This window comes from Labrus bergylta, chromosome 10 (genome assembly GCF_963930695.1).
Source record: "Labrus bergylta chromosome 10, fLabBer1.1, whole genome shotgun sequence".
Taxonomy (NCBI): Eukaryota; Metazoa; Chordata; class Actinopteri; order Labriformes; family Labridae; genus Labrus; species Labrus bergylta.
Genome location: NC_089204.1, coordinates 1,275,834 through 1,300,655, shown reverse-complemented (window position 1 = coordinate 1,300,655; position 24,822 = coordinate 1,275,834). Strand labels below are relative to the sequence as shown.

The following is a 24,822-nucleotide window of genomic DNA, read 5'->3' as shown; positions in this document are numbered from 1 at the left end:
AGAGAGAGACAGAGAGAGAGAGAGAGAGACAGAGAGACAGAGAGAGAGAGAGAGAGAGAGAGAGAGAGACAGAGAGAGAGAGAGAGAGAGAGAGAGAGAGAGAGAGAGAGAGAGAGAGAGAGAGAGAGAGAGAGAGAGCCCTGTTTTGTCTTTGGTTGGTTGATTCATTACTCAATTCTTGTTCTAACACTTCTGGAAGGTTTCAACTTTTTTTTTGTTGATCAGCGCTATGAGTTTCAGCCATTTTGTGTTACCTTCATTTCAAATGACAGAGCCGGTTGCTTTAAATGAATAAGGAATTTCATCACCTTCTGTAATATGAGCACATCTTGTCTCAAGGCGGCAGTGTGCATTGTCCAGAAAAGGACAGAAGCCTAATTACTTAGTAACTACGTTTGGGAGACTAGGCTAATCTCTTAGGGGTTTCTTCAACAGATGTGTCCAATTAATGGCCTCTCTTTGAAGAAGTTTAGATGCCCACTACACTGGGAATTTTATTTCAGAGGAAATTGCTCGCCTTATTTCTGATGAGTAGACTCTAAAGTCAGCCTTAATCACAGCTTTCATTATTTTTCTCTCCTTCTGATCTTAAATATCTGCACATTTTTTTACTGCTCTAAAGCCAGTTATTAATGTTAATGACCTGGAGAGAACAGATAGGGCTAATAGATAACATCCATGGTCAGAGTCATTCATTCACTGATGTTAGACAGCAGGAAAGCTGCCTGGGCAATTTCACATGAGGGATTATTATCTTGTTAAATTAAAGAAGGAGAGGGCACAGCAGTCATTTCTCAACATAGAAGAAAACTGAGGGTGGAGAACCTGACACATTAAAATGAGCCCTTTGTATTATGAGTGAGGATTGGTGGATAGGAGGGACATCCTATAATATCATTCTCTACTTGTATGCAGAAGCACTAGTCCTGTTTTCCTTGAATGTAGGAGTGTTGTTTGAGAGGACCCTTACAGTCATTGAAGCTGAGGAGTTAAGGCTGTTCAGAAACGCTTAATAGATCTGTGCCACTGCACCCCTGCTGCTCTGCAGAAGCCTGTCACCTAGCATGTACATGCATTTAGGCTTATTTACCTCGATCCTGCCGGCTGGCTGACAGGCACGTCTCTCTGCTGGAGATGCAACAACGTTGTCTGGCAACCCCTTTTTCAGAGAGTGTTGTGAAATGGACAGCACATTACAAAGAGTGACAACCGGAGTGATGTGCAACAAATTCAAAAAAAACATATCAGGAAAAAGAAAAACCCATCATCTTTTCATTTCTCATATTATGCCCTCCAGGGCTCATAACATGGACTTCAATTATTCAAAATCATCTTGACCCACAGTAGGAGCACAATGACTCTGCCAGATACATGCACTCATTACTCTTCTTCAAATCAAACATAAGATACCTAAGTATTTTTACCTTTAGTTGCATTAATGGAGTTAAAACCTCAGGGTTAGCTATGGAGATTTTCTTTCTCACTTCCAACCTCTCTTGTTGATATTGTGATGCTTACAGCCATTGAAAAATGAAACTGCTGCATTAGTAAACATCTAAATATCATCCTGACAACTCATTAAATATTAACCCGCTGTTTTTCGCACAAACAGTTTTGTACTGAAACTTTAAAAGAGAGAAAGCCTTGTCCAAGTTTGTAGCTTTCAAACCTACCATCCCCTCTCAATATCATTTTCTGCCTCAAATCGTGAATATTTAATTTAATTGGAAGTCAGTGAATAGGAAACCCCCAATTTTTCCAGCAAAGACTTAACATGTAGACCTACAACTGAAAAGTTGCATTTGATCATTTACAGAGCACAGATTGGCATTTATTTGAAACATGAACATACAGTACCAAGAAAAATACAAAAATGCACTTTCAAAGGAAAACACATTTCAACATCCAAAGATAAAAAAAATCAGAAAACAGTTGATTCCTCTTAAATTTCCATGTTTTTTCTCATTGTTTTTGCAGTATCTTCTAACACAGTTCATTCTTACCCATTATCCCTGAATGGATTGCACATGATCGAGTCTACACTTTGGTGTTAGAGGGACAGGTGTCATGATTTGTGAGATGGCACCAGACGTTTGAGACACAGAGGTGTACACCTCCAAAGACAGCTGTGTGTGTTCTATACATTCTGTTGTTCAATTGAACTCTTGTCCAATACATTGCCTATTAAAATACAGAGGTTATAAAAAATACTTTTTACTAGTTCAGCAATAATGACTCCTATATTTGTATATGTTCATAAATAATTCAATACATAGATAAATAGATATTCTGTGTGTGGATTATAAACTTTCAAAAAAGTATTTTTTTCTGTAATACAGGAGTGACTACAAATACTGAAATGCTCAAGGGTAGTTGTCAACCCTGAAGTCCGTTAGAATTGGTGAAAGGCCAGAGAGTTTACATGCAGATTGGCGCTGGTGTTGTGTGCCAATGTCCCCTCTCGCCTTGCCAGTCTCTAGCTCCGCTGGCACTCGTTCTTACTGCAGGTGGCCTGACGCTCGATCTGCCATGTGCCCTCCTCGTATGTGCAGTAGCAGATTGTACACTCGTCAATCTTCACCTCTCGACCAGCCGGTATCACTGCTGTGTCCGCATAGCAATTTGGTCCTGTAGGTGGTACGACAGAAAAAAGGAAATGTAGAGCAAATAGAAAATAGGTCCTTTAATACTTTTGAAAATGGCCACTCATATTTGTCTTCTCTTTTTTTTTTTTTTCATAGACTTATTTTGGGCTTTTTGTGCCTTTAATGGAGCATTGGGCAGTGGATCAATCAATCAATTTTTATTTGTATAGCATCAACTCACAACAAGAGTCGGAAATCAGGGAGAGAGAGAGAGAGTGGGGAATGACCTGCGGGAAAGGAGCCACAGGCCGGACCCGAACCTGGACCGCCCGCCTGGAAGACCACATCCTCCACACATGGGGATCACGCTCCAACCACTGCGCCACCAGCACCACATATTTGTCTTCTATGTTTTAAGGTGCATTTTTTTAATTCTCTGCGCCATGTTTCATTATTTGGCAGAATGAGCCCTTACAGTACATGATTTGCTCTGCTCCTGTGTTTGTATACAGTGCTATAAATGTAGTTTGGTCAACATAATGAACAGAAACCTATTAAGTTCAGTAAATGTTTCACTGATAAAAATCAGAGTTGATCTACACAGTCAGAAAAAAAAAAGTATCCTTGACTTGGTGTTGGAGTCAAAAGAATAATATCACCGAGGTCACACTCGTCTGTGATTTTTTAGTGCTTCAAGGCCCACCAAGGATCGTTCAATATGCAAAAATGTCTTTTAAGGACTGGGCACACAACTGAAAGTAACCTTTCTTTTGTGCTGGTCAAAGGATCCCATTCAGTTTGAAATTCTCTGCATTCACGGACACCCTGGATGCAGGTGATATATGGAATAATCAGGCAGTGACGATTATCCAAAACTACATTTTGTCACCAAAGGTTGACCCTGACTTATTTAAGAGTTTATTTCACCCAGATTAACAGCTTAAGCACACTCCTTTAATGACCTTTGTCACAACCAACATGTTGAATCTTCAAATGCCTGTTCTACAATTCTACAATTCACTTATCATACGCTTTTATCCAAAGCGACATACATCAGAGAGTAAGTACAACACAAGCAAGGATCTAGAAAAAAGGGAACAATGTCAGTAAGAGCAAATGATCAGCTTTGAGTCCGATTGGACACACAGGTGCTGACAGGCATTGCACAGAGGCAAAGCACAACATTGACTGCAGTTCTTGAGAGCTCTAATCAGTATAGAAACCATCTTATAAGTCGTCGTTATCAAACAAAAACCATCGTCATTACCATCATCATCATCAATAATATGGAGACCATCATCATTAAGTTAGTAGGTATTCATGAAAGAGCTGGGTCTTTAGCTTTTTCTTAAGGGTGCAGAGGGACTCTGCAGATCGAATGGAGTTTGTTAGTTCATTCCACCACCGGGGGGCGACAGAGGAGAAGAGTCTAGTCAGAGACTTAGGACCCTGTTGTGAAGGTTTGATCAGACGCCTTTCATTGGCAGAGCGTAGTGGGCGGGAGGGAGTGTAGATCTGTTCCCAGATAGTTACTTCAATAGTATTGATTTACCATCCATTAGGGCAATAACAGGAAGAAACCTACCAAATAGCCTCAGATACTTAGCTCCATCTATATCTAACGAGACACAAGAGTTCGATTTCTACATTTTTTAATTGGCCAAACCTGCATGCTCTAAATCGTCAGTTAATGGCCTTGTTTTATAGCAATGAAACTGAGCACAGAGACATATTGACAGAGGACCTTTTGAAGCCTTCATTTTGTAGTTTATATTCCTTTTTCCATAAAAAGCTGACAGATGTCGTACTACCCTATTTATCCACTATTGCTCTTAGTAATATCTGAGTACCTCATCATTTCAACAAAAACGACTTGTTGGGGGGGTCGGGTTGGGGGTTTGGGGTTGGTTTGGGGGTATTGGAGTGTTTTATAAGACTGAAGCTGAAGTAGGTCGATGCTCTGACAGAGTGATTGAATTTTATTACCTCATTCAGATGTTCATATAAGTTCGATATAAGAGCATACAGAGTGTATAAAAGAGAATGGAGCAGAATCACCCTGTCATATATTGCAGCTTTCTGCAAAGACTAATGAAAGAAAACCCTCCATGAGAAAATACATTGTGGAATGAAGGCCAATGGGACACTAGTTTGAAAGTAGGACAGGACTTCACTTATTGTTTTCCTTTCTACTTTTAGACGCCATATCAGTTGCAATAACCAGATTTCCACATGGAGTTCACTGCAGTTAGTCATCTTGTTTCTTTAAGATAGCTCCATGACATCCCAGCATACTTTAATGCAGTAAGAAAAAAATGAACACTAGAGACTCAATGTGCTGGCCTTCTTTTCATTTGTCTGAGTGGAAAATGGGTTCTCACATCTGGACTTTTATTCATTATGTCCTAAAATAGTGTTGCAAGAGGCACAGAAAATGGAAACACAACGATTGATTCTCTTTGGCGACAGTGGCCATCGCTGACAGAATAACACTCTGGATAAAAAGCCCAACCTGATCCCATTTAAAATGTTCAACATCATCCCTGGGGTGACTTACAAGTGGTTCCTGATATTCCTTCACATCTGCAATGATTCATCAATTGGCCTTGAATCTGCAGCTAATAACAGTTATATATTGGTCATCATTACCATGTTCTTCACATCACTGAGTGACCTCTTGTTATTAGATGTTGAGGAGAATTTCATTCATTTCCAATCCGGACAGATGAATCCTGGGATTTCAGATTACACTGTATTCTTAAGGAGCTGACCAGTACCATTATTTATTTGACTCTCTAGTTCTGGGACTCACAAATGTAAACCAGTTATATTTCTTAGGAACTTTTGACACTCCTTAGATTGTCTACACTGCAAGAAAAGTATAGATGTAGTGGATTGCGGCCTTCCTGTCAGATTTTACTTCATTAGTGAAATGCACACAGCGGGAATTGTGCACAAAATTGTGCATAAAAATCAAAAGTTTGAATATAGTTATCTTTCCCAGGACTCTTTGTTTATAATTTTGAAGCAAACTGAATTTCACAAATAAAAATTTACTAATCAAGTCCTACCATCTATCACCCAACAATTTATGTACAGAAAATCTTCTAGACAAGCCTACAACATCAAAAAAGTGTTCCTCTTTGTGTCACCTACCCGACTTTAGTACAATGATGTGAAGGCTTTTGTCTGATGAAAGTGCCTCTGTCCTACACTAGTGGCTCATAAATCATCCATTATCTCCAAAGCCGCACAGCAAAATATAAACACTGCAGAAATTGCTTCCACTGCATCAGGTATAGCATAACAATGGCTATTCTCCTTTAAACTAACAAGGTCTTGAGACGCTTTGTTGTATAATTAAGATACTGATAAATAGGGAGTCTTCCAGCTGCAGCTACCTCATTTCATTGGATGTCTGCATCCAGGAGGAACGTGTTGGCACATCAATCAATGTGAACAGTTTGCAGAGGCCTGTCAAAATGTCAACCCTAACACATTTATAAGTCTTCAGATGAACACGCACACAGCCTATCTGAATAACAACTCATCCTGTGGCCCAGACTGCTGTCGCTTCTTATTCATCATCATTAGCAGCATTTAGAACACAGCAACTCACACAAAAGACGTATATGTCAAGGATATCTTTGGAGAGAAAAAATGCACAAAATAATCATGCACTTAACAAAATAAATGGGAAGTACTTCCCCTAGGGCTGGGATTAAACCTCAACATGTCAGCCAGTCATTGCAGCTGCCGTGACACTCATTTGAGTTAATTAATGCATGGACTCGGCACCAGCGTGCTTACTCATTGCCGTTGCCTTATCATTCTGCCATTCATATAACACCCACCTTTTTGTCATTGCTTTATTAACACAACATAACCCCATATCGCCATCACTCTCTGTTTTTGTCTACCTTTCATTCTCTGTGGCTGGAAGATATTTTTATAGGCACATCAGGCCACCCAGGAGCTTTTCAATGACACCCAAAGAGGCACAGACAAATGGACTGTGCATGTGCATGAACAGTTGGACCAAAACTGTCACCACAGCGTGCTTGAAGGTGGCATAGACAGTATGTGAAAAAGATAGCCACTAGCACCTGTGGCTTTTGGCTCTGAAGCAGAGTCTGAAAATGGACAGGAAAATGTGGATGCATCCAGATCACAACACCGCTTAATTCTGAAATCTTAGAAACCTGCAGAGCTCCATTATGGGGTAATGGAAATGGAAGAATAGCAGGAATCACTCAACTTAATGCATTTCTTGAGTACATTTGCATTATAAATGCAGAATAAAAACGACCTTGCTTTGTAAAGACTGAAAGTGGAGGAAGTTTGCACAGAGATATGATTTAGTAACAACATAAATTATTTCTTAAAGAGGTGCTGTGTGAAACGGATTTGGACTTGCCTCACATTACAGCTGCAGACAGTTCTTTTTATAGTTATTTACATTTCCTTAGAGCCAACTCATATGAATTTTTATTTTGCATATGGTGTCTCCGGCAACTGTACCAACTGATAATCTCTGAGGCTGAAAAACCCAGCTGCACCCAAGAAGCACGACTGTCACTACAAATGTCCTTCACAGACATGGCACCACATCTACGAGTGTAGATAAAAGTTCTGATGTCTGTCTAGTAGACCTTTTCACTCAGTTTTTTGATTTCTGCATTAGGAAATATTCATTTGCTAGTTACACTCACAATGGCTTTTGCTCAGAAGAAAACAGAAAATCACATGTAGCGATCTGACCACTTAGTGACCCAGCAAGACTCTAATTGTTAAGACATAAGGTGACCAACAATTACCTTCATTATAGTGCACTTTCTCTTTTGTTATCAAAACTCCTAAGTCCAGTAATGGAAATGGCCTTCAGATAGTAAAATATAGGACCAAATTAAATCAAGGGAGAAAATTAAAGGGGAAAATAATTTTAACCTTTTGTGAATATATGTCATAATGAAAAATGTCCTTCTTTTCACTGACCAATTATCCACAAATTAAATCATTGCAGACTTATTATTGTTGATAACATCTAGGCCATTGAGTAACATGTGAGACACACACCTACAGATTTAATTCTGATCATTGTTATGTTTGTTGTATAATGTCGTAACTCGATTTTTCTACAACACCGCAGTAAAAACACTGTTTATTAACGGTTTGCTTAACCCTAGCAGTGACATCATAGTTTATTAACTGTCACTAAAAGCTAAATGAGCCTGTGAAGCTTTTAGATTTCTCCACATTCTACAGATAATGTGTATTTTAATGGCTTCAAATACATTTATCTTCAGCCTAAATCAGAAACAGAGGAAAAAGGAGTAAAGAATGATGAGCAACTCAGTAAAAATAAAAATAATTGATGAAAATCTTCTTGTAAGATTAAAACTTCCAGCCTCGCAATAATTACAATGAGATGTGTGGTCTTGATTTGTTTCTTCAGATCTTCTCATGACAGCTGCAGAACTGCCACTTTTAGTTCATTTTCAGTAACCTGCAGCTTTGATCTGTATTTTGTGTTAATTAAGGCAACTACAGAAATACCTATCTCACACAGGTAGGATTTGTGCAAAAGGAAGGAGTCTGTGTCTCTCTCTTCATTACCCACCGTTGTGCAGGTGAGGCCAAAGGCGAGATATGACTCATCTTATTTCCTTGTCTTTGTTTTAGTAGTTGTGACGTCTGATGTGGATTCATTGTGAGCCTAACGTTAACTATGCTTTGCTGTCAGTGCAAAACAGTGTGCATTGTTTTTATGTAGTCCCCCCCCCCCCCCGCATGCAGCAGCTTCACAGTGTTCAATGGCGGCTGCCATTTTCCTAAGCCCTCCAGTCCTCTGTGACTGAAAACTATGAGTATGGTGCTATCTCCAAATGCAAGGGACTTCACTGTGTGGAAGCCCAGGTGCAACTAAATCAGAATTTCAAATAACATTAGCAGTCCTGCTCATTATTGTGAGAGGTGTAAGAGACACTCCAGCAAATGCAGACACATTTGCATTAAATCCTCAATCACTTCCCTTGTCAAAGACTTACATTGAAGCAGTATCTTTGCAATGATGCAGAAAGTTTGCTTGGGATATGTATCCTGCAGGTTTCAGCCAACATGCATTTATTAACTGAGGCTTGCTCTGTTTGCTGCATTATTGCTAGTCAGTGTTGTCAGGATAAGATGGAGGCTGCTCCAATTAGACCACAACCACAACATTTCACATCTACATTAACAACATTCAATGTGTTCCTTTATAAAAAAATGTTTTTAAAAAACCTGTTACGTCTAAAAAGGTCCTTTTATGATTCATGCCTGTCTTTATTTAAATGAGTCTCTATCCCTCTTGGCAACCAGGCAACCATGTCCTGTGTTGCTCTGTTTGAAGTGATTTTGGCTTGGGTTCAGACTGTTTATCACACCCCCAAGATTAGTGTTGACCCTAATGTCTGAATCTTGAAGAGCACCACTTGTTTCCTCATGCGTTGCCAAGGAGATACCCTGTAAGAGCAAAGGACAAGAGGGAGGGAGCCGTGGCCAAGGTGCAGATGAGAGAGACATCTTCTTCATTTACTTTTTTTTAACCAATCTTTCTAAGTAGCTTCTACTAGAGAGGAAATATGTGGCTTAAAATTCAAAATCAGCACTTCATTGTCTTTTAAACCATATGTTGTAGTAACACTTCAAGCAGAAAATAAATACAAAAATAAAGATACGATGTCTTTCCTCTTTGACTTGTATTGAGTAGGTGCTCTTTGAAATAATCAATTTTGTTTAATTAAACTTTCTGTCAGCGAGTGAATGATGGTAACAAACTTTTCCAGGGTATGACACCATTTAATTGCAATGTGTTCCAGTGCTTTGAGATAATGAGTAAAAAATGATGAGAACCTGCCTCCATTCACAGCTGTTCTTTGATATTCATGAACAACTGTCTGGGGTGGATGTTAGCGATACCTCTCACTTTCATCTTCCTCCCCTGGCTCTTCCCCAAGTGTCTCCTTGCATACAGGCTGAATAACACATCTGAGACAGGGTGCTCTACCATAAGAATTGATTTAGCATGCCTGAAAAGGCCAAGATAATGCCCGTGCATATTTGATGGATGCATCAAACACTAAAATACTTCATGGTGATCTATATCAATAGTTAGAAACATCGGTAAAGAGGAGAATAATCAGTTGTTAGGTGGTAATGGTTTAAAAGACAACATTTCTTTGTTAAAAAAGAAAACACATTTTTCTAACCTTTTTCTTTACAGATCTTGTAATCATCTCATTTGTACAATTTTCTTACTTTTATCTCCTTTTTTAAATACTTATATATAAAAAATGTAAATTCACAACAGGTTTATTTCCTTTTTTGTGAGCAATACACGTCATGTTGAGTACTCAATACTTTCCCATTAATGAGCTAAGCTTTGATGTGACACTACAGGTGCAGCAGCGTACCTGAGAGGTCTTAACATCTGTCTACACTTCACACAACAGCTGTAGAGAAGGAAAACAACACCACCTGAACTGAAACTCCCTGAGACCTCCAATAACCTTATTTTAACATCAGCAGGATTTCATCATGGCGACTGCAGCGCAGCACTTTGAGCACGGCATGATCAACAGTGGCGTGATGGGAGTTGACAATCATTGATCCTCCTCATTTAAATCACACCTCCTGCAATACCTGGCGACAAAGTGTCATGAATAAAAGACAAAGTGAAATCCAATTTCTAATTGTTTTGATATTGATACAAACTGAAGGGAGATCAGAGGTGTCTTCAGAATGAGGTCTCATTTACTTCTGATCATGTCAGATTAATATACAATTATTTTACAAGGTTTATCATGTGTAGTTCATTCATACATGTTGTGTGTTTTGGTGTCATATTTAGCGGGAGGTGCGCTGCAGATGCAAATTGAAGCGTAAGACAGCGACTTATTTTTGATGGATCATTCTATGTCAGGGACCTCAATTTTCTCCAGTAGACAGAAGGTGATCACCAGACTGCAGAGGCTGACTCTGACAAATGATTTATGATTGAGGAGAATGTTGACACCTCCTGTTTACATGATGATAACCCCAGAAGCTCTGTTAATCGAATCTGAGTCAGAAATATTCCCTGTCAAATAAGAGGTTAGAAACATCTACAGTGAAAAGCCACTCTGATTAATTAGCATTTGGAGGTCTCGTACTCACAGCCATTCAGAATATGTTAAAACATCAGCAGGAGGAAGATAATTAAAGAGTGTCTAAATAATTTCACAAACCTGAATATAGATTTGTCTTAAGCATTAAACGCTCACCTGCTCAAGTTCTATGTAGCCTTACTGCTGCACAGTTAATGCACCTATATGCTGCTAAAGGTGTTTCTGGATCTTCATAGGACCACTATGCTCCTGTATAATAATAAAAAAAAGTAACAGAGGTTCCATTACATTAAAAGGACAAGAGTCTTAATTTCAGATATGTGTCGATTAAAAAATTTTCACTTGAAAAAATGTTTGGGTCTCAACAAAGAACCATCAGATTCAAAGTAGAGGTTGCACAAAATCTCAACGTTAGTCCCCATATTTAAACGCTAGGTTTTCCATTATTGAAATTCCAAATGTATTTTTCTTTGTGGGAGGAGGTAATGTGAGCTGGTTTGGTTGCACCTGAAACTCTTAAGATTGAGCCATCATGACAAAAGAGGACAAACTCTGTCAGAAATATGGAATTCTCTGATAAAGGATCAATACACCGTTGCAGGTTTCTTCGATGTGAAAAGTGACAGTACAATCCAGAGTGACAGATTTATGCTTGAATATATTTTGGCCTCTACATTGTAGATTCACATTGTGTCATAATCATCAATGAAACACTGTTCCATATTGTGATCCATATTAACCCAGTCATACCACTCACAGCACAAACATGTATACTTGGAGACCTCCATAGCTTTAATGGTGTTTCCTCAAAGAACAAAAAAATGTTTCTCTCTGTTTGTATGGTCACAAAAAAATGGCTAATTGGATTTAATTAAATGCAAGAATGGATCACTGAAGCAATGGTAATAACCAGGTTAGAAAAGGTAGCTTTTAGGCTGCAAAATAACAAGCAGGAATACACAGAAACATGGGCCTCACTGGAAAATTATTTAATACCACTTTAACAATAAACAACAACAAAATAATTAATTAATTAAAACAATAGAAATATGTATGACTGTGTACATTTGTGTGTATATATATATATATATATAATATATATATATAATAATAATTCACTTTTTTGTCTACATCTGTAAATTTTGTAATTACTGTACATAGCACAGACTCTTGCACTTTCTGCTTATTTGCACTTCTGGTGAGATGCCAAACCTCATTTCGTTACTCTATACTTGTATATGTGTAATGACAATAAAGTTGAATCTCATCATCTCATCTCATATATATATGACTGTATATATGCATGTAAATATATGCCATCATCACTCAAGTTTTACTTAGCGTTTGCAAAATGTCTTGTTTCTTGATCTGCCAAGTGATTCTCTTTCTTTTTCCGCGGCTTATTTTAATACAATTCTTAGTTTTACCTTTCCTGGTTTACGGTTAGATGAAACCTGTTCGGTTACAAATGTTCACTGATATGTTGAGTAACTGACTCTTCCTTCTGTTTACTATCTATGTTATCTTCCATTTATAAAGATTGGGGTGGGATGGTGGAGGGCAGGAACTGGTTTGATGGTTGATGGAGGCGGGAAGGGTCTTGCTTTTCTGCTTTTTTACTTTTTGTTCGTTTTTGTTTTGCTTTGTTTCTTTTGGGTTTTTTTTTCTTTGTTTTACTGTGTTTTGTTTTGTCCTGGCTTTATGGAGAGGTGAAGTGTACCTCTTGTGTTTTTGTTTGTCTATTGGGTGTTACTATAATAAAAATTATAAAAAAAATAAACAAAAAACAATGAAACACTGTTTACTACTTTTTTTTACCACTGCTTGAACATCTCCCTCTGATTGGCTTTTTTTTACACAACAATAGCAGCCAGTGGTGATGGAAGTTCTGGTACTTAAAGCCCTCTGACATACCAAACTAAGGAAAAAAAACTATATAATTAAAATGAATTGAGATAAACTTAGAGCATTTTTAAATTATTAACATCTTCCAGGTTCGAAAAAGTGATGTCGATGTCAAAATTAAGAAGTTTAGATGGAGTTGTACTCCCTATGCATGCTTTAAGCTCTGTGTATATATACAGTACATATTCCCATTTCCCATTCACAGATATAGTTCTGTTTACATCTGTCTACATCTGTCTGATCACTGCCCACACATCTTTATCTATTTTGTAATTTAACTTTTGTATTCAACTTGGCACTTTATATTTTTGGTTTAAATGTGTTGTATCTGTTGTACCTGTACTGTAGTTATTTCACTGCTATGTGTGCATTTGAATTGCCCAAGGGATGGTCTCACTGAGCAGGTACATCAAATCCTGTTATTGCAGTCCTGGTAAAAGCTCATATATGTAAATACAGCCAGTATACAGTACAGTGCAGGCTCTTTCAAAGAACACATTATACAACCGTTTCACAGGCTGAGTCATACTGCTCATGATGACTAAACTTGACTCAATGTGTAGAATCTGTCTAGTGCCTCTTTAACATCAAATGTAGAATCCCAGTGAACTGTAATAAAACATATTTTAATTCAGACTGTGCGCGGGTAAATTGTGTTTTGTAAGTTTGTGTCAGACATAGTGAACTCTGTTTATTGAATGGTAATATGTGATAATCTTATGGTAATCGGACTGATGCCATCTCAAAACTGAAAATTCTTATCGGCTGGATGAGCGCATGGATTTAGTGGGACTTTGGAATATAGATTCATGCTCCCTTCAGTTTGCAGCATCTCTACATGCTGTACTGTATACAGCTGTCTTCTAGACTGATGTGCCCGTGAACACAACCCATCCAATCAGCTGGGCATTTCACAGGAGAAAACATGGCGCACTGCCCATACTCTGCACAAGCCATCTCAGCATGATCAATATATGCATATACAAAAAGTAGGTGAACAGCAGAAAAAGGGGAACAAAAGACCAACATGTATTCCCAAAGATTAAGTAAACAAATATTAATAGATTGAGTAATGCTCCATGACTACCAATGTTTTCAACTCCTTATCTCAGGAGGTTAGGAGACGGGCTTTTAGTATGAGTGGGACAACCTCTGACTGATAACTAGTCATGAACATTCATTACATGCAAATTATTGTCTATAGGGTTTAATGAGTTTGAAATGATACATGGTGTAATTAAAATGAATAAAGGAGATGGTAGTCGTGCTCTAAATATATTTTTTTAAAATCTAGTTAAATTATTCTCTTGCCATATTGTTTTCAAGTTTCCTTTGAGGAAAATCTAAAACACATGTTTTAGTGATTTCACTTCTGTTATTTTTTTCCCCTCTTTAGTTCACCATTTAAAGTGTAAACGCTCTGTGCCAACAAGACAAAATAAAGACAAAATATTTGCTTGCACTTCAACTCCATAATGATAATAACAGTCCTGGTGTCTACTCATTTGTATTTGTCATGCACTGTGTGTGTTTTTCCATCACAGGGGATTTTTTCATAATGCACATTGCTTGCGATTGTTTATACTAGACAGGCTGCACTACTTCAAGATTCTAAGTCAAAGATACATATCGCAAGTCATCATTCTTTTTGCTGAAGGAAGCAATGTTGCTGACATTGCCATGTTGCATTAGAGTCACACCAAGAAAACAAGGGTACATAATCTAGGACATGCTGTCTGGAATCATCCAAAACAACTTCAGATAATCGACTCTGAGCCGCAGTATTCCTTCTTCTCAGACGGGCCAATGCTTTCATACCACAGAATCAAAAAAAATGCGAGTGGATCTCACATTTTTGTACCAGACAGAAACAAAAAAATGTGAACATAGAAAAGTGCTTCCACTGGATAAACTGAGATGTTATATGAGTTTAAGACCGCAATGATAATCTGGGATGTGTTTTAAATGAAAACCAACCCTGACTCATAAGTCACGTTTTAGTTAAAATAGATCTCATCACATATGCTATCTGATATGGTGAGAGACTTTAACTCTGCGGTGCACCATGCTGTGTGCTGTGCTCTATGCCACCTTGGCCTTATAACTCCTGTTGTGGTGCCCTTTGGCAAAAAAAAAGATTTGACTCTTGTCTGCTCTTCTAGAGCTAGCCAGCAGCCCCCTACCAAGAGATCAATGTTGGGGAATAAAGTGCTGTTCAGCTCACCAGTCTTGCAGATGGGACAGCACTGATCCGGCTCGTACTCTGGATCCACACACTCTGTCTGAGGACAGGCTGATACGGAGCACAACACCTCTCCGCTTGGCTCACAGCGACACTTCTCACATGGAGATACCTGGGAAACAGTAAAGAAGTTTTAACAGTCACAGGTTCACATATATATGAGCGACTCAGTCTTCTCCTGTAATTATCTTATTTTTCTTTGTCTCAATGTCTGTTTCTATTTTTGTCACTGTCTTTTTATTGCACAGCCACATAGATGTATACACACAGAAATACTCCTGCCTTTCTGGCTTGTTTAAGAGAGAGTGAATTCAGTGTCACAAAACTGAATCTATAGCAATGTTCTTCATCTTAACTTCATTGCTAATGAATGCCTCATTTTATGGTGAGCAGAGTAGACAATTGCACTTCACAGTCCAATCAAAGGATATGGAGAAATCAACATGAATGGGAAACAAAAAAATTCTTCACATTTCTTTGTGGTGTGAGAACAGAAGCATTAGAAAGACTTGGATACCAAAGCATTCCTGCATGTCCTGAATTATAACGCGCAGAAATAATAATAATTGCAGAGGCTCATAGTAAATAGCTTGAATAACATTAAGGTCCAATATTCATAGTGAAAGGCTTCTTTTTAGCATCAGTTTATATAAAGCCATATACCTTTAGTCTTAACAGGAGTGCAAAGGTTAATTTAACCAGTATTGCTGTAAATTGCAAAGGCTTTCGCCTCCGCATGGCACTCCACTGTGAAAAATGGAGCGAGGCAGCACTTAGTACAATGCCCCAGAACTTAGCAATCAAGCATAAAAAGTGCCTGTTGCTTAGTTTCAAAGCACCCCACTCCACTCCACACCACACAGCACAAAGGCTGACGTATGCCGCTTGTGGAAGTAGAGCTGTCTGTAGATTTCCCTCAGCAAAGACTTGACATAGAGCTGCCAGTAATACTCTGAGTTAAGGGAAGAAAATCCCACATTAGCCTTAACCTCCTGCTGAGACATTCACCAGCATAAAGGGAGGCATTAGGAGCTGATAAATGTTGCGTCCTTTGAAAAAAAGTTACACCAGGATTTTGGTGCAATAGTGAGCCAAAGCTTCAAAGTGTCAAAAGAAAAAAATATCATCTCTGTGTTCTTCCCTCATAAACACCTGCATGCAGCAGCTATTCTGCAGAGATATATAACATTACTACAACTGTAACTCTGTCGCGTGTAAACACAAACTGAATATGGATACACTCTGCTGAAGCTGCACTGCTACATTCAGCCTCCAGTTATACTCATGCATTGTGTAAGAAAAAAGACAAGTGCTGACCTTTGCCATTATAAATCTGCCTGCCTGTTTGGCTGCATGCTGTGAGGCAGGGTAACTAGTTTCTATGTAGTGCTTGTGATAAGCTCCATTAAACAGCGAGGAGTGTTTCTTCAGCACTTCTTTGTCTGAGCATGTTAAAAGTGAGTGAATGCAGTTTATGGGTTCACCTTAAATTCTTCCAGAGAGGTGTAGCTCTTGCCCCGAAACTCGCAGTAGTTCTTTTTCTCCTTGCACTGCGGGCAGCATTGGCTAGTGTCCACCTTAATGCAGCGAGGATGAACCTTGGGGCATTCTGGCTTGGAGCACATCGGGCCCTCGTCCGTGCAGAGGCAAGGGCATGTGGAAGGGCCTGGAGTAAACTGCTCACCGATGGCAAACACAAATCCGCTCTCATCCATGCATCCTTTCCCCCTGTAATCTGGGTAGGCGTACTCATCAATGGCGTCCAGGGACAGGGGGACATCACTGGTGGGCCCCTCATCTATTTGGTTCAGGCTGTCAGATTCACTCCATAGTTCCTGAGTCTTTGCGCCCTTAGATTTTCGCGTCTGGGAATTAAGGTTGGGCTTGGTGCGGCTGCCGATGGTCCTGTTGGTGCCCAAGCCATTCATTTCTTCCTGCAGCTGTTGAGAGCTGAATCCCAGAAGCTCCTCAGGGGCCTGCTCATCCTGATGTTGGTCCTCCCTGGCTTGGGTCAACACCCTTTCTAGACGTTCTCGGGTGGCTGGTAAGGTCGCTACAGGATTGCACTGAGTGCTGCTCATCAGGAATCCAAGAACAAAGAAAACTTCTGCTGTCATGGCAACGTAGTGCAGCATCTCTCCCCACCACCAGCGAGGTGGGAAAACACCTTGGCTCACATAACACAATTCACATCTCAGGTGTGAGCCTGTCCATCTGGAAAGAGAAAATTAAACTGGGGTTATGTGCTCTGTATGTTGTCACGTTTTATCCCAGATGTGGGGTTTATTTCATTCAGCCAGTAGAACAGTGAAAGAAATTTGGTCAACTTAAGAGCCCTTTTCCATTCTGCAGAGTCTGACGCAAACCTGTAAGATCAGTGCATTGGATCATGGAGACAGAGTGTTTTAAAAGAGCCGTGCAAGAAAATCGATACTGCGTCATACTGTAGCACCTCCCTGCATCAATCGGCCCCAGCAGTGACAGAGTAAGAAGAGAATGGGCAAAGTCCTGAATCTAACCCTCTTAAGCTCCTGCTCCTCTTATGGAACAAAGACCTGGGATCAATGTCTGCTTTTTTTTAACTGAATCACAGTCATCTGTTCAAGGGGGAAAATTGATTTGAAAATAGAACATAATTCCAGTCAGGAGAGATGAATTTACTATAGCTGACAAAAGTAGCAGTATAAATTTCAAAATGAAGCCAGATCTGCTCCTGCTTTTGCATAAAGCTGTATATCAAACTCTGCCCAAACAGAGCCCAATGAAAATATTTGTGTCAGTTTTTTGGTAAAGAGTTAATACTAAACATCATAAATAGAGTGAACTCCTAGGATCAGCTGCCGACATCGCAGAAACTGCACATTTTTGAAAAGCTGCAGTCAAGGTGTTTGTTTTTGTCAGCATCTTGAAATTGAAATGCATACTATGATGTTTTCCTGCTTTCGATGGCCTACTTTGCCACACCAAACTTTCAGCATCATGGCTGAGTTCCATTAAACAAGCTTCAGACATGGTGACATTCATGGCTTATTTTGAAAGAGAGAGAGGTTACTCATTATTGACTCACTCAACAATGACCAGCTTTGTCCCATCTGAGTGTTTTCAAGAACAGTTCACCATATTGATAGATTTGTCAACCTCAATAAACACGGTCATGACAGAACAACAAGGAGCTTTTAACATTAAAGAGACACTAAGTGTCAAATAATCAAAAAGTCTGTTTTGGTGTATAGCCTACAAAAGAAGGGAGAACATGGGACAACCAGTAACATTTATTATATCTGACTTAATGAAGCCAAAGTCTCTCCATGTGTTTTAAGTCATGCATCTTGATATTCATGTATTCTGATCCATTCTTTGGTGGAAGCCTAAAATTGACTGCTTGCACGACTGGTATTTGAGCTGCGTTTTAGCTGAATTGCTATGTTTGAGGCAGAACCCTTGGAGCTGCTGTGGAACACAGAGGAGGCGGAACGAGGTGCATACCGATAACGCTGCTGCAGCTGAAAGAGAGGGAGAGAGAGAGATGAGCCCAAGCCTCATTAGTAAAAGGACCTCATTTGGTTCTTCTCAGCCTCACCTCTCCACCTTAACAGCTGTTACTGACTGTCACACAGTTAATGCTGGGAGTGCTGCTGCTGCTGCCTTGCTGTACTCTTCATCAGAGCTGAGCACTGGGTGGCCCTCAGGCTGCTTTTCAAATGGAAAGCCACAGCATCCAAACATTAAAAGGACAGGCTGCTCATAGACCTATATTTCTCTCATTGTTGACAACTCTCACAAAAACAAGCAACAATTTAACTCAACCAAGAAGTAGTTTAAAAGTGTAACCAATGGTACCTTTGGCTGATTGTGCTCTACTGTTGTTCAGAAAATTATTGAAAACACATAAATGTGCCACACTGTTGTACTCGCTGTTCGGTCCTTCACTACAGTGAGCATGAACGGTTTATCCGGGCCAATTCCATAGTGTGTGTTCTTCCTCTTGCTCCAGGCCATATAACAGAGGCTCGAAAACTTCCTCTCTTAGTACACAAAGGCACATGTACATTTATTTGTTTAGTTAAGCCACCGTCTGCAGTCCTAAGCCCTGATATAGCAGCCATATCAAAACGTCTACTGTGTGAACGTGTCAGTGCTTTGACTAATTGAAATACTACCTCATAGGAGGAAAAGCAGCTCAGCATGCATACTACAATAACACAATCAGCACATGAGCTATATTACCCTTAGCTATGTGAAACTTCATTTGTTTGCTTGATCTTTGAGGGACAATAGATGTGAGACTGCTGCACTGACCACAGGAAGCACATACTGTACATAGACTCGAGCCTTCCCTTAGTCCTTCACCAAACACAATACACCTCAGGATTAAGGCAGTGCTAACTAGACATAGGCTTAGCTCTGTTTATTCAATAACACACTTTTCTATCTCTGTTTAGGTCAATGTTCAGTTGAGCAACATCTGTGTATTAATCCATTTCTTCTGATGTTATTTTTGTACATTTCCGTAACAGTTCTAATCGAATGTAGAGCAGTCCTGTAGATAGAAATGATTTCATCTGTGATTGTCTTCAGCAGGAATGAATGGACTCAGGATAAAATGCAACTGAGCATAGACAAATCAGAAAGTACAGAGACACAGTCTTAAGTATTATTATTTTTGGTCTCTTATTGACATTTTGTTAACACTGAGACAAGAAACAATTATAGCATCCGTTTCCTTAAATGTTTTTGTTGTTTAACCAGTAAAAACTAAATGTTTCCGACCTTCTCTCTGACTACAAATTGATTTTTTTTTTTGCTTCATTCATTAAATCCTAATGCCATTTTTAAATACAACAGGTCTATTTTTTATACACTAATCATTCATTCTCAGCCATACAATAAAATACAGGTCAAATGTAATTTCACTATAAAGGGTAGATTGAAACACTAATATGTCATATTTACGTAATCCACTGTTTAAAACTCTTATTTTTTCTCTGTACCCCTCTAGTTCAAGTGATGGAAAAAGTTCTTACATTTATATTGTTGCATATAAGCCATTAAGTGAAAGGTCATTGATTTATCTGTACCCTACAGCCATGCAGAGAACACTGTTAACTTTTTTTTGTATTTTGCTGTTTGTTTGTTTTGCTTCACTGCTCTAGCTTCAATATTTGCAAAGATATATTCTAGCTGGAAAGAAGAAAACAACAACAACTACAAACTGTCAAAAACCTTAAACAATACATTGAGTTTCTCTCCATCTCTGCAGCAAAGTAAAGAAGCTTGGTTTATGCACTATTTTACCGGCAAACTCTACGTATGATTGAGTGTTATGGTCACATTATTTGTGATAACTTCAAATCGCTGTTCTCTTAAGTCCATTAAAGGATCATAACCAGCCGTCAAATCCTTTTTTAACTCTGTTCCAGTCCGAGTGATGCAGCACTCACACTAATCAACTCTCCACACATGTAAACAGCAGTTTACCAGGAGTTATATAAACCAACATCACTGAGTTCATTTCCACTACTGACACCTTTGAACGCCCACTTCAGAGCAAAAACAAAATCAGCTCTATTAGTGGAAAAACAACTCTCCAATTTAAACTACAATTTGATCTTAAGAAACAAACACTTATTAATGCAGAAAATGAGCTGCTTTTGCTTGAAGACTGTTTTTTAACTGCACAGAACTAAGTGGTCATGTGGTTTGCTTGTTCGACATCTGTTGCCAGGACTCTGTGTGGCTCCAAGAACTGAATAACAAAGTGAAATTAGTGTAAAACTGCATCTACGTCCAGACGGAATGTTTTAATTAAAATAGAAATATGTATGAGAATGATAACAAAAAAGAGTTCTCTTAAACTTACCAGTACTTTGAAATGCAACAACATGCTGTTAGTTTATCAAATTAATTGGCAGGAAAAACCAAAAGCCTCCCAGGCCTGAACATGAAATTACCATCAACCAAGACTACCACCTTGCTGGGCTGTTAGACCTGATAGTGGTCTAATGTTGTTTCTTTAATTGTTTTTCAATTAATAAGTTACATACTGATCAGAAGCTGTGGCAAGTTACATACATTTATGTTAAAACTAGCAAACAAACTATCCTCTGCTGGAGTAAAATAGGTCTTAGATATACAGAGCATATTACTAAAGTGTAATGATTGTGTGTAGAGGAGTGGTAAAGACTTTAAATGAACTGATTTTCTCTTCCTTCTCCTCTGAGCCAGTCAGCTGCAGTCACTCAGCACTCAAACCAGGGATGTGGAAGCTGTCAGCTCAAACCTGAAGTCACTGACAGATAATGACACCTTGTTTTTAGTTTGGGGTCTCAGAGACTCCTGCTGTTCAACATGGTAAAATACAAGAGGTTTTCTTTTGGGGCTCCATCTGTAACTTTATTTGACAGCTTTCTTTTCTAAATCAGAAATCCACCATTCTTTTTGTATAAATTCTTATTTTTGAACTGACGTGACCCTCGAACCAAATGAATATCACCATGTAGAAATACAGTTAAAGCTCCTCATGATAAACTTTCATTTTGAGTCTGTTTGGATGCCACCTGTGCTTAAAGCAGCACGTCTTGTGCTGAAATATAGGACAAAATCAACACATTACTAGTGTTTTGCTGGCAAATAAAAAATCTCATTGAACTCTCTTTTAACAGTCAGATGTATCACTCATTGGGAATTTTTGCTGTGGAAAAATGTCTGTTTCTTCAGCATGCTGTTAATCATCTCCTCTGACAACTATCCTCTGTGGTTTCACACATTAAAAATAAAGAAATAGTCCTTCTGATAGCAGATGGTCTCCTTTGCTTCTGTTGGTCATATATCAATATCAGTCTGGTTCAGACCCATTTCAAAAGTCCTACCTGTAGCTTTAAGTTCTTTGTATGGTAAACAGAATCATACATCTGTTCATGCACAGGTTATTCTTTTATCCTCACTCACATTAAGTGGATGAGCCCAGTTTCTAGGAAAGGGTGGAGCTACCACTCTACTGCTCTCCTGCATATTGGATTATGATAACATCACAAAAAAAATGTAAAAAAGCTATTTATACTGAAGCCAATGTAACACACACACACACACACACACACACACACACACACACACACACACACACATACACACGCAATTGCACAATTTATTTAATGCAGCAAACGTTAGATCTTTGCCAGGCAATGATATCATTTTAGATATAATGATGGGCACTCTTCCTGTCTGTGGCCACATAGGCACTTGTCAGTCTAAGTCTTACTTGGCAAACTATTTCTATGAGAAAAGTGAAATAATTTGAGGTTTTTTGTCTTTTCATAATTGAGGTCAAATTCACTGACTGACCCACAAAAGAAAAATACCTTTATGCTAATCAGCACATTGTCCCTTGAAATGCTGCAGCGGAAAGAAATACAATTACCTGTCATAAATGGCTAAACTAACCACAACATTTTGTTATGTATAAACATAGCAATTTAAATGTTGTTGTGCCCTCTGCTATTACTTTTGCGGACTGGTCATGTTTTTCTCTTTCCCCTGACATTTAAACGTTACAGTGGCTTCCTGCACTATAGAGAATTAGCCTCAGTGTTTGCCAGTAGGAGCGGGTTCAGTCATTAGCATCAATGTAGATATAAATCCTTCTGTCAAAGGCCAAAGTTCTGTTTACATCTCAGGCTATTGAACATAGCCGGTTTGACCACTGAGGTACAGACACAATGATTAATCAAGCAGGAATTCAACCTGGCTGTTAGTTCACGGTTCAATGATGCTCACCATCACATTGATTTATGACTCATGAATTATTGTCGTTTTCATTACCCAGCAGAGCGAATACGGCCCATAAGGCTTGACACAACAACCTGAGCTCTGAGTGAAATTTCTGCTCTGGCTCCACTAATAAGATACTGTTATTCATATAGATTGAATTGGCAGAGATTCAATAACACAAAGTGCAGCAGTTAAGTTGTGCTGTGGTTGACCTGCCTCTTGCTTTGTTCTCTCATGTCAGTCAGGAAGGATTCTTCCAACAGTTTGATAGCTGCTATCCCCAAACAATAATGCAATAGCAGTGCTCTCATCTCCAGGAATGATTCCACACAAGAGCTGAGATTTCTGTCTGATTGTTGTGTGTTATCAGCATTTGTTCTTAGGAGAAGTAAGTAAAGGAATATCTGCAAATTTGATCTGACTGCTCTAAACTACATGGTGGCAGAAAATGATAGCAACAAAGAAAGAGATACAACACCATGCTTTTTTACATTTCTGTTTAAGGCTACTGTTGTACTCGGTCTCGGAGAATAAAAAACTCCTGCAATGTCCCTCTGTAGAATCCACCCGGATGTCATTCAAAGGAAAAACATCTCCTCGGGGCAGGAATTAACGCAGACAGGAATTCACTGCTTTGTGCACATAATTTATTTATTAATTAATTTATTTATCCTACTTACACAATTCCAACATCCCAACATGCCATTGATAGCACATACGGGGATGCAATAATTTACTTTGAGGTCTACTTCAATTTATGACAAAGCAGATCATGGGGGACGAGACGTGAGATGTTCAGACAGCGGTGGCTAGTGGGCTTGGATCTGACAGGGTTGAGAAAGTATTGAATTAATGATGCCACATTTAAAAACTCATTTTTAAACGGATAAACAGTGTGAAATGATGAAATCCAATTAGAGCAATAAGGGACACTAAGTAAGAATCCAAGTGTATTAAGCCATCTGCCAGTGAGTAAAGACCGCTGCAGGGCTGCCTAATTGAATTTTATCCTCTGACTGTAAATCTTATGAGTGACCCAAATCAGAGGCAAGTTTGCCTAAACATGCAATGCAAAACCAACGGCCCTTGCAAAACTGTCATATAATCTTAATATTATGTGCGGTGGAACAAGGTGAGAATTTGCTCAAAGCCTGTTAGGAAAGCTGTAAAAGGAAATGCACTAAGAAGGAGGGCACAAAGCAGCTGGACTCTGTTCATGTTTCTCAAAAAAGACTTGAAAGACCTTGATGACAGCAAACAGCCATGTGTGCCTCGACCAGAGGTGTGTTATCATTCATTTAAAAATGTTAAGAAATCCAAATTTGGTGAACTGAAAATTTGCCAAATAAATTAGCCTACTGAAAGCAACTATGCAGCGAACACCTACTCAACAGGACACTGAGTTTAATAAATGAATAGTACAGTGCAGTATGTTTGGCTGCCTACTGGAGCCTGTGTAGGATGTTGCATTCTGGAGAGTGTAAACAGTCTGAGTCTTTGTGCAGCCACTGAATCCCTATGCTTCTGAGAACAGCCTCGGTCCTCTTTGCATCCAAATACCAACACAGCTCCCTCAGCTGATACCTGTGTGGCGTCTACAGGTGCAACAGTCACTACACTCTTAATTAGTTACTCCTTTCTAATAGGCTGCTTTTGTCAAAGATGCAGGCTGATTATTTGGCAGGCATGCGTAAGATCAATATTCATGAATTTTACTCACAATCTAATTTCAATAAACAAACACATAGATCAATGCATTCCCAGTCTTACTTAGTTGTTGTGAAACCAGATCAGCACATTACTCTGACATGCATGACTAAAAATATGGATCCCACACACACCATCAAGACACGCAGTATTGTTCTAATTCACCTGTGATCCTCGTGGTCTCTGTATCCGTCAGCGCGCTGGGTTGCACAGCCTTCGGACTGCTGAACAGCGGAGCCACGACAGCAACAAATGATCTGCGGTGAAGCGATGAAAACTGACGCTCGTTAAGCGATTCAACTGCGCTGTTTCCCCGGAGGATGCTCAGGTCAGCAGCGTGTCGCTCTTAACTTGTCTCCACAGTGAGTGAAAGCGCTCCGTCTCCACCGAGCCGCTGCTGCAAGTGCCGCGGAGCTTCTGATGTCCCTGCTCTACACTGGCACTTTATTTCTCACGGTGACAAAAAAAATAA

The 24,822-nt window shown here is 39.2% G+C and overlaps 1 protein-coding gene across 1 annotated transcript; it reads right to left on the bottom strand.

Annotated features, from left to right (window-relative positions):
- vwc2 (von Willebrand factor C domain containing 2) lies at positions 1-24,822 on the bottom strand. The gene is made up of 4 exons (XM_020646145.2): positions 24,516-24,822; positions 16,361-17,090; positions 14,859-14,988; positions 1-2,628 (listed from the first exon to the last, which is right to left on the bottom strand). The coding sequence occupies exons 2-4, from the start codon at positions 17,009-17,011 to the stop codon at positions 2,477-2,479; spliced, it is 933 nt and encodes a 310-aa protein (XP_020501801.1). The 5' UTR covers positions 17,012-17,090; positions 24,516-24,822; the 3' UTR covers positions 1-2,476.